Source organism: Charadrius vociferus, unplaced genomic scaffold, assembly GCF_000708025.1.
Source record: "Charadrius vociferus isolate BGI_N301 unplaced genomic scaffold, ASM70802v2 scaffold906, whole genome shotgun sequence".
NCBI lineage: Eukaryota > Metazoa > Chordata > Aves > Charadriiformes > Charadriidae > Charadrius > Charadrius vociferus.
Genome location: NW_009648878.1, coordinates 1,171,568 through 1,182,842, shown reverse-complemented (window position 1 = coordinate 1,182,842; position 11,275 = coordinate 1,171,568). Strand labels below are relative to the sequence as shown.

Here is an 11,275-nt window from a genome sequence, read left to right as displayed (position 1 = left end):
AATGCCCTAAAGCCAACAGGAAGGGCAAATTCTGAATGAAGAAGATACAGATTCAAGTTTCAGACAGTGGAATGACTGAAGCCAAAGGTTCCCACCTTTCTGAACAACAGGGTGGGTAATATGAAAAAAACCTGCTATTATCAGTTAAAAAGAAAAAAGTTCTGCTTCAGAAAGGTCCTACCCTCAGGAAAGGCTTGTGCCACCACAAACGCAAGAAACAAGAAACCAAAGAGATATATGCCTAGCCGAGGCAAACACACCTTCTGAAGTCTTCTGAATCATTACATTAAACACATATTTTGTGTTTGTAAGGATTAGCTAAATGTGCAATTAAGCCACTAACACTTAACTAAATGGGCATCTCTGCTTTGCTTATTGGGTCCCCAAATTATCTTAAAATACCTAATACACTGGCCTCAGTCTCCCTTGACAGTAACTGGAGACTTTACTGATCAGGACACAGTTTGAGATAAGCATACCTGAATTTTCAAGATGCCAGCCACTTGAGTGGTTGAAGGGGTGATTGTAAACTTCCATTCTGACCTCCAACGGCCATTCCTTTAAAAAAAAAGAAAGAAATCAGATGTCACCCCACTGGTTAAGGAAAAAAACCACCCCAAAACAACATACAACTGATAATCAAAGGAAAACAGAGAATGCAATATACTGTGCAACTACACACACAAAAAAATATTTCCCCAAAGATTTGGCCTTGTGATCAGTCAAGAAGAGAACAGTTTCCCAAAATATTTACCCTTGGTTTTGGATGTGGACCAAAGAGATTTATTAGTAAGGACCTTTTAAAAATAGGACTTCTGAAAATACCTAAAGCCTCCAATGTTCTTTCCCTCCTTTATTATTAATTAGGTATATATAGTCCATGTTTTGTTTCCAGGATCTGGATGACTTGCTGGATCAGCCGAAGTCACACTTCACATCAGGTTATGAAAAACATGAATGGAAGGAACATGAAAGTAGCAAGACTTTCAGCTATGCTGAACTGTAACTAGGCCTCTTCTAGCATTTCGGTTCCAGGACAACTATTTCCTTCCAGTTTCCTTCCACAAATTCAGTATCCTTGCCAAAATGCTTAAAGGGAGTTTCAAACATCTGGAAAACAGTATGGGGAGCTTGTAGTTTCACCTGATTTCTTTCCCGTAGACTAGACATTTTCTTATTTAGTTATGAGGCTAGTAGATTAGAAAGTTAGTACATTAGAGCTATATTAAGAATGCACTGCGGCTGTCTCTCAGTTCTCACTTAAAGAAGGAAAGAAAGTTGATACTATGAGTTCCAATCCTATTAGTGTTAGGTATAGATCCCTGTGAGTTCCAATCCTACTAGGGTTAGGCGTAGATTCCAGTGCATTCAATGAGGGGAGAGAAAGAGGTAGAGACTTTAAGATTAACACCTACTAATGAATGTATATTAACACATATTAGATACTAACAATGTTAACTCCATTATAAAACCATTGGTTATTATTTCAGACAATATAAAAATTATAGATTATCACTGAAAATTCAGACTAAGGCAATTCAGAAGCTTATCTGTCATCTCTGAGAAAACTGAAAGGGCCACCCAACTCAGTGACACTAATATTACTGGTAGAATTAAGACTGACCCATTAATTACAGGAAAGCTTACATGCTGCACTAAATGTTAGGTACAATATTAGTTTTTTAGATGCACGGGATTCCATGACTAGCTAACATATTTGTTTGCTTCTTAGCCACTTTGTGGTTCTTGAAGTTAAGATAACCACAGTGTTTCCACTCCAGGATATCTTTTTTTGTCCTTAAGATGCTATTCCAAGAAAAGAGTTCAAGTTCAGAAGGATTCTTCTGTAGGAGATGCTCTAAAGACAATGTGTTGACTTGAAATGTTTTTTTCTAAGAGATTGACTGTCCTTCCTTTTCTTTCACATTAATAAACCATCTATCCTACTATGCTGATAGTATTTCAGAAACTCATAGAACATTTTTCTTTGGCATTTATTGGTTTTCTATCATCCAACAAGCTTGCTTTCATGGTAGGTTGCCAGCCTTCCAAATGCCTAAAAAACCTAGGACACCTTTAGAATAAATACTGGCTGTGGCTTGGGCTGGATATCCAGACATACAGCTGGTCAGCTGAGAAGCCTCATTAACTTTGAATCCATTCCTCCATTCCCAAATTCCCCAAACCAATATATGTTTATTAAAACTTGCTAAGAATGAGAAGTAGAGTCTAACTAACCCCCATAAAACTCTTTGAAACATGTTCAATATTTACCCATAGATGTCTGACCATAACTTTATTAAAGAAAACTTTCAAGAAAGATTTTCTCCATCTATAAAAGGTTGTTGCATATATGTTCCTCTTCTTTAAAGACTATAATTTTAAAGTGACTATTTGGAATATCAAAATTCATTCATACTTCTGAGCTAAAAAGAAAATTAGTATTATTTCAAGTTACTTTTTATATTGATGTGAAACATGCAGCCTTAACTACTCAAATTTAAGTCAATAGGAGAAATTATTTAACTGTGCAATTTCAGTTAAAATCTATTCAACAGTATACTGGGCAAATCATTTAACTGATTCATGCTGAAATTGCTATGCATATGTAATATTCACCTTCAGCATCAGAAAAAGATTTCTGCACTTCCACTCATTACCTGTGGGATTACTAAATATAATTTCAAGCAAATGCAAAATAACAAGTAAAATAATAATGAAATACATTTCTTCAGACAACTGCATATATTAGCTATCTTTAGGAGATACTTCCTTAACCCATCTCCAATACTGTGATATTTATCTCAACTCTGGTCAGTTTCCTGCAAAGACCTATCCATAGTTCACTCCAGACTGTGGAAAACATGTTTCAACTAACTACAGAAACAAAATCAAGCTGCAGTTTATGAAAGTTGATTTCATCCAAGATCACCTTTATCTACTTCACCCAAAAATTAACGATTCAAATCCTACAGTAAATCCATGCTTGGTCACCTTCTTTCTCTGAGACACGCAAACTAGAAGGAGCTGGTTTTATTATGTCAGTCACAAAGGAAGCAAAGCAACTGTATGACAGAACACAGGCATGGGTACTGGTGCCAGTGTGATAAACTGGAAGAGTCATAAGGAATTTTACTAAGTTCCCAAAGTTCTGCAAAGGAGATGCAGACACACAGCCTGCCATTTTAGCTGCCACAAAGGAAGAGATTTCTACATAGTTTTGGCAGAAAAACTTGGGAGAAAAAAGTCACATGCAAGATGTGCATCAGTTTGCTGTATTTGTATCCATACAGAAACTTACCAAAAATTTTTTGCTTGGAACTGATGGCTCTCTATGCATGCAATAATGGTCTGCTGTCCATCAATTGTTTTACCATATACCTTAATTAGAAATGGGGAGAAAAAAAAAAAAGAAGAGAACAGAGTTTAAGTTTCAGTATCTGTCTTGCTCAAACTGCTTATATATCTAGCTCTATTTTCATTACAAAAACTGTAAAATTTAATTTTATAACCACTATGGTTCTCACATAATAATTCAGTACATGAAACGTTACAGTGCATATTATAATGCGTAAAAATTTAAAATTAGAAAATCTGAAGGTCAAGAGTCTTAACTGAAATGTTGTATACTGTGAACTTATTTTTCTGCAACTATAGGAATTTTAAGCCTACAACAGTAACTGCTGTGACAAAATACATTATCAGCTGGTTTCAGATACCAGTTATTCTACAACTCAATGATGATTTCTGCCTTTACAGACTAGCAAAAAGGTCATTGGTCCTCTGTTCTGCTTTATCCCCTAAAATCAAATACTACTAAGACTGATCTCAATGAACATGCAATTTGGTTTCCTTTACAGAAGCTGGAACTCGTCTGACTGCCTGGGAATCCAATTCAACTTGTCACCTCAGCAACTGATTCCTCCCCACCCCCAGTTAGCTTTTTCCCCATCAGGTTATTACAAAGCACGGGACAGCTATCATTAGATCAGTTTGCTGAACTTTAAATAGTCATAGAGCTCCTAACAGCAACTGAATACTACTTTAGTACAGACTGAGAGGTTTCGTTTTAAGAAGCTGTCAGAACCTACTGATTCTGGTGGTAAGAACGTAGTACTTTGACATATAGGAGATGTGATGGAGAGAAAACAGTTTGCTTTATTGACAGTTTTGTCAGTAAACCAAGCCAAGACAGACATTTGTATTTCATGGATTATTATTTTTTTTTCCCCTCTCAAAGTAACCAGCAAGGTAGCCAGGATCAACCTGCAGTAGTCTACAGAAGGCATTAATGCTTTAAGTAATTGAAAAAAAAATTCTTCAGAACTGAGAGGTAAGCCTTCACGATGACCTGCAGTAACCACCCAGTAGTAATCGAATAGCTGAAATATTAAACTTCTGAAGCTTTCCCTCATTTCCCTGTATGAACCCTTGACAGGACTAAATTCTTTACAGCTAAAACTGCCTATCTTCCTGGTTTACAAGTAATTACCAGTTTTTTTTAGGTATCTATCTATAGTGGTACAGTGTTTATATATAATTTAGTACTTACTGTGCAGACACCATTTGGGTAGTGTTCTTTCACATATGCTTTCATTGCTGTTTCAACTGAATTTCTCCAGGATTCTATGGCATTTTCAACTTCATGAGGTCTAGGATCAGTAGCCTCCTTTCTTAAGTGATCAAATTTAAACGAAATCTTGTTCTTGGGATCCAAAAATTTTCCATTTCCTAAATCACCATGTTCTGTTATCAAAACCTGTATCATAAAGCTTTAGTTAATAACATTTGCTATTGAATACAGTGAAAAAAAATACCATGCCAAATCTAATTATATCCTAGATTTAAAAGGAGCTTATTCATTTCCAAAGACTTATAATTTTAAACAAATTATGCATATAGCAAGAGAGGATGAGGCTAACATGACACAGTGACTCAGAAACACATTCCTGAATCATACCCTCTTACCACAACAAACAATGCAATATAGAAATTCCTGTCCTCTAGTACTAAAGATGGAGCAAATTGTTTCTACAGCTCCAAATCAGGCCTGACTGAGTTCAGGCCAACAACAGACTGAAATTTCAAGCTCTTTACAGGCCCTAAATGATTATCTTATGGAGCTGGTACTATTGGAGGGTCATAATCTCTATATTTATTGTTATTATCAGCCTGGAGAAGAGAAGGCTCTGGGGAGATCTTATTGTGGCCTTCCAGTACCTAAAGGGGGCCTACAGGAAAGATGGGGAAGGACTTTTTACTAGGGCATGTAGCAATAGGACGAGGGGAAATGGCTTTAAACTGGAAGAGGGCAGGTTTAGATTAAACATTAGGAAGAAATTTTTCACTTTGAGGGTGGTGAGGCACTGGCACAGGTTGCCCAGAGAGGTTGTTGAGGCCCCATCCCTGGAGGTGTTCAAGGCCAGGCTGGATAGGGCTTTGAGCAACCTGGTCTAGTGGGAGGTGTCCCTGCCTACGGCAGGGAGGTTGGAACTCAATGATCTTCAAGGTCCCTTCAAACCTGAACCATTCTACGATTATTCTGTTTTGGCAGAAAAGATGCATTTCTTTTCATTTTCCTGCCAAGATGTGTTCCAATACCAGGACATCTTTAACAGTTTAAAGAACATTGCAAGTATCCCACTGTATTCATACCTGTTCATCGTAACCGTCAATTTTTACTGGAGTAAACTGGTCCAAGTTGTACTGTGCAAATGCACTACAAGAGAAAAAAAACAACAAAAGCCTGCATCAAGGTCAATCTTTTTCCTTAGTAGCTGTAATAGATTTAAATAATAGCCAATAATCTGGGAAATGACGCATCAACAAATTTTATCAATGCTTCATCATCTAGCAGGCCCAAATTCTCGGAACGCCCTTGGTTCTTCATTCTGTGCTCATGTTACAGATTCCAGCCACCATTACACAATGATTTACGTTCAAAAGTAACCTGATAGAGACAAACACAAACTCTACAGTAACCCATAGAAACTGGAGGAACAGATGAAGTTTAAATTCCACAGGGATCCAACCTACTAAGTCAGACATCTCTGTTCTTACAGATGAAACTAATGTTGGCATAAAACACAGTAGGCGTAATGTTTTGATATAAAAGTAGCATCTAAGGAAGCATTATCTTACAGATGTTCAGTGCCTATAACATCTACCAAGAAACAGAAAATGAAACCCTAAAAGATAGAGACTAGTTCCAAAATCCAGGTCACCGTGTTCCAAAATGGTTACTCTAGTCATTAAGACATAATACAGATCTTTCATCTGCCAAGAATTTAATCTTGATCAAAGACGCAAAACACACATAACAGGGTTTTACTTGCCAAGCACACATCTTTTTATACAAATCACTTACTGACAGTGAATGTCTTACTGAAAAACATCTTGATTTTATGCAACTGAGTATGTGGCATCTGGTACTTACTGGGCAGCTCCTTCCCTGAGAAGATTGTCATTATTAAGCAGCAACCGAACATCTGAAATATTTACAACATGTAAGTACAGTTAACTCAGAAACTTGTTTCCGTCACGTAACGTCAACAGACTGTACAAAACAAAAAACCTAAACCACCCATACAGATTACTAGGTAGGAAATGTATTGCTTCATATTTCATGATTTTGACTGAACAAAATGAGAAGAGTAGTATGGAAATGGATTCCTTCCAAGACAATCTGGTAAGCAGATATAAGCCATATTTTACAGGGTGACAGCTCTAGGAATCTGTCAAACTAGTTTTTAGAGAATTTCTGAATGAGAACAGCACAGGATTCAAATGAGTTCACTTTTAAGATGTAAAATACGAAATCCCTCACACTGTGATGGTAGTGGTTACTGTATTTTGACAAGACTAATACAGTTTGTGTTGTACTTTTTTTTTTTTAAGCCTTACCATTTTTGCTCTTGTTCCTTTACGACATTTAGTAGTCAGAGCACGATATATCACAATACCATTTCTTCTACCATCATACAAGAAACATATGAAGACAGATTTAAGTCAATACTGTCCTCAGAATGACTTCGTATTTACTATGCAGCAAATTGTTATTTATGCACTTGACTACTGGCTTGTTATTTACTAGGCACTATTTTAATAACAATTTAATGCACTGATCATTAATGAATTGATCATTAGTCTCACTATAACATTTTAAACTCTTCTAAAGATTCCCAAGGTATCATGCAAGTGAAAAAAAAAATCCTGAATATATCTGAAGTATTTTTTTCTTTCAAACAAAAAACCCACCCCAACAAAACCACAAAACGACTAAACACTCCAAATGAAAAAAAAAACCAACCCCAGAAACTCAAAAAATCCCACACCAAACAAACAGAAGCACAATTTACAGAATTGGAATTTAAAGCTTTCTCTCTCTTTTTTTAAGAGGTCAGTCTGAATCTCATTGAACACTGGTCAGGCATTTATGATCAATGTTTTGTTATGTGTTTTCAAACATATTATACTCTGTTATTGAGCAAGTAATGGCAACTATGAACTAGCTTAACAATAAAGTTTATAGCAGTACTGCTATAATAAATGGTATTAACCTTCAGGGAGCTGGGTTAACACGCTGCTCACCAACACTTTATTTCACAAATGCAGTACAAGCTAAGTTTAAATAATAATCAGCTGGTCACAGTCTAACTGAAGAACAAGGCACTTCTAAAAACACTACATTCTTCAACAAATTTAAGCTCTCTCCAGCCTGACACAGACTAAAAGTTTAGCATGCTAAACTTACTTCTTTACTTAAATAACATCAGAGATACTTGTAAGCTACAGCTATGAAACATATGCCTTCTTATATGACATGTATGGCCATGTATCTTTATGTAAGACAAACAACAATTTTTAAAGAAAAATATCTTAGGGAAAGTTCAGGCAACAACAGTTGAGAGAAGCTAATTTCAAATTTCTTTTCAGTATACCAATATACTCAGTAAAATGAAGCGTGCCCAGAATTTAAGGGTTAAAAATGTTTGGAGAAGTTAATATTATTTCCACAACCGGCATTAAGCAGTAGCCCTTAGTATATTCAAAGTTAAGTATTTGAAATTAATATTCCTTTTAAAAAAAAAAACCAACAAAAACACAAAATACACCCCAAAATCCCTTTTAATTTCAGCTAGTTTAACTTCTGTTGAAAAATCTAATTGTCATTCAAAGACTGAAAAAAAAAAAAGTACCTGTGTCTTCTAAATGAAAACCTTAGCAACTGTTAATTCATGACTGATTGAAAACAGAAAGTTCATTCCACATCACAAAGACAAGTGGTACTTTCCTCCTTTTGCATTTAAACTCCAAGCTGTCTTGTGACTGCAAAACTTATTACGCCAAGCTACAAAAACATCTCTTACAGCAAGTGAGCTGCTAAAATATAAGCTACATGAAATTCAGGAGAGTAATCAGCAACACATTTTTGGATATAGATGCCTTAAATGAAAGGACAGAGCAGACATACTCACCATTGAACACCTCATTGAATTCCCCAGGAGGAGCATGAATTATGAATTTCGCTGCTATGCGCACCTTAAATACAAAAACAATTATGTGGTTGCATATACTTTTATTCATTCCTGTTCAAACCAATCATGAATTGTATAGCTTTAACACCCAGACATGGAATTGTACAACTCCCACTGTTTCATATATTTGTTCACATTATTTAAGCTCCTCTGTCTCTGTTAGAAACTCAGAATATAAAGTTTCACCTCTTCAAACAGAACAGAGGAGATTATGTGTGATGGAAGCAGATAGAGAAATTGAGTCCCTCATGTTTTGCATTACTGGCAAAAAGAAAAAAATAATGTAACAAATAAGATCAATAATGTATTCACAATGTATTTCAACTTTCAGTCCAGGGATGCCTGGGAAACAATACATATTCCAAGAGAGCCAAAAACCATGACAAAGATGCATTCGCTCTTTAAAGCTTCTCCTCTAATTTTACTACACATCCTATGGTTCTAAACTTTCCAAAAGGCCCACAGTGAGACAGTAGTCAATAGACTACATAAGCTTAAAAACACCTGCGTAGACACTGAAGCATATTATTTCACCTGCATCTACCTGTAAGGCCTCTTAGTACCACAGTATCAGCAGATACAATTTAAAAAAACACCTTGAGAACTTCTGCAATGCAAGTCCTTGAGCAATTGCCTTCAGCCACAACTTTTCCCAGAGAAAACACAGAATAAACCAGCACTTCCACTGAAAGTAGGTGCACCTGCCCTGGCTTTCTCCCTCCTGCTTGCACAAGCACTTGTACAACTGCACAGTGAGCAAAATTAGAAAAGTTATTTTTCTGTTTTTTCCAATCAGTTCACTGCACAGCTGCAGTCACATGTACTTGCAAAAGGAACTTAAAAATGCTTTTTTTCTTCTTTTATGTAAAGCAACCTTAAAACTTTTCAACTATTACCTTATTTGCAGAATGCCACTCGGCAGACTTGCTTTTGTTTACTCTTCTTTCCCCCTTAAACTGTTAAGGGCACCCATTATAATAATAAACAAATAAATGTTGGTTTCCTAAGTTAACCTGACAAAGGTTCCTATCCTTCATGCTTTAAGTTTATCTAAGTTCAGGAGACATTCAAAGCTCTCTTGCATCCATGATATGACGTTGCTACTCAAATACAGGATACTACCTGAACCATATTTCCCACTGCTAACACCTTCAGTTATGTTTCTATGGAATAAAGAGCCGGGAGATTCAGTGTCTGCACTCTCTGGGCTTCTTGTTTGAAATCAAGGTGTTTGATTTCGCTGCTATGCGCACCTTAAATACATGGTGTATATTTAAATATATATATATATGGAGTGCTGAAATCAAGGCACTCCATTAACAAATAGCTAAAAATAACCAAAGAATGCTTTACATTTACACATTTATATATATTTGAAATGACAAAAGAACTGTCTGAGCACGCTAGAGCCCTTGAGCTGACTTGCAAATAGCTTTTACAGTCGAGGGCAGCAATACAGCAAATGCTTGGGCCTCTGGTTCTCGACAAGTTTCAGACAACGGTCTCCAGGAGAGGTGGTTCAAGCTTAGTGTGCCCTTAGGGCACTTAGCTGCCTCATTAGCAGTTTTCAAACCTCAATGAGATCCCAAATGACTAGCCCAGGCAGCTTTCTGCTCACTAACAGTCAGCACACAGCCACTTAGAGCTGGCTAATGGAAGTGAAAGGCTGTCAGTTCCCAACTTTCTGAACTGAATGCTGCATTTTGGATTGCAGACAGCCTTTACCTGCTGCCTCAAATACCTAAATCAGAACTCCTCTTCCCATGTAAACATAAATTTGCATTATACTGAGATAAATGCCACAGGGTTTACTCTTCTGAAGAGGGACACAGAGAGGCAAGAGCATTTTCTCCTATGGCAGCTTATTGTAGGACTTGCCCAGATAAGAAGAAAGCATGACTTGGATTGCCTCGCTTGATCCAATGGAATGTAAACTCATCTGCATTAGCCAGACTACGCCACCCACCAGTCTGCAGTGCGGACGTACTCCATACCACACCTGCTGAAGTCAGGGCACTCTGTACGCAGCGTACACTGCTCAATACTGAATCCAAAGAAATCTGAAGGACATGAAATATAGCTAACCTACAGTACTATTAAACCGCTCACAAAGGAGAAGGGCAAGACAGCCTCCAAGGTGCTATATTACCAGGGCATTTTATCAAATGACCAATTAACAGTCTGGAATCAGACTGAAGTTTAGGCCTCACACTTAAAAGCAGGTATCTGACTACCAGACTGATTTCCAGCTCAAAGTCAAAGTAAAGACACCGCTTCTTGAGTCCGACTTGACTTCAGGACATGAATGGTACTGATTACCCCTGCCAAGGCCAGGTTAGCTCTGGGCAAGCAGAGAAACAAGACTTAAACACATTTTGAGTTCCGAAATAAATGCTCCATCAGTTTTGGGCTGGGCAGCAGCTAAAAGAGCAAAATTAAGCAAAACTTCGGTGCCCAAACTGCACTCTGAATAATCATGTGCTTTAACCTGGTAATATCCGTAAGGTAAGATATTAAGTCTGTACTGGAATAATACCTAATTTTCAGCAGTTTTGGTAATGTAAAACTGGTTTTACTTCTTTTTTCGCTCTCAGTAAGAACTATTCTTATCAGTCAGATTAGCTATAGTATGAGTAATATCCATTCAGAGGTATTCAATAGTAGCAGGTGTTTCCTCAGGACAGATCAACCTAAACATTACTTTTAATAAACATTTTACTAGTGAATTCATTTCCTCA

At 36.9% G+C, this 11,275-nt stretch overlaps 1 protein-coding gene across 1 annotated transcript in view; it reads right to left on the bottom strand.

Annotated features, from left to right (window-relative positions):
• CAPZA2 (capping protein (actin filament) muscle Z-line, alpha 2) overlaps positions 1–8,586 on the bottom strand; it is a 16,330-nt gene extending 7,744 nt beyond the window's left edge. The window contains exons 1-6 of the mRNA XM_009887082.1: positions 8,478–8,586; positions 6,437–6,488; positions 5,656–5,719; positions 4,553–4,759; positions 3,302–3,381; positions 480–558 (exon numbers count right to left, since the gene is read on the bottom strand). Coding sequence (XP_009885384.1) covers positions 480–558; positions 3,302–3,381; positions 4,553–4,759; positions 5,656–5,719; positions 6,437–6,488; positions 8,478–8,586 — 591 coding nt within the window. The remainder of the gene's footprint in view (positions 1–479; positions 559–3,301; positions 3,382–4,552; positions 4,760–5,655; positions 5,720–6,436; positions 6,489–8,477) is intronic.
• Positions 8,587–11,275: the final 2,689 nt, after the last annotated feature.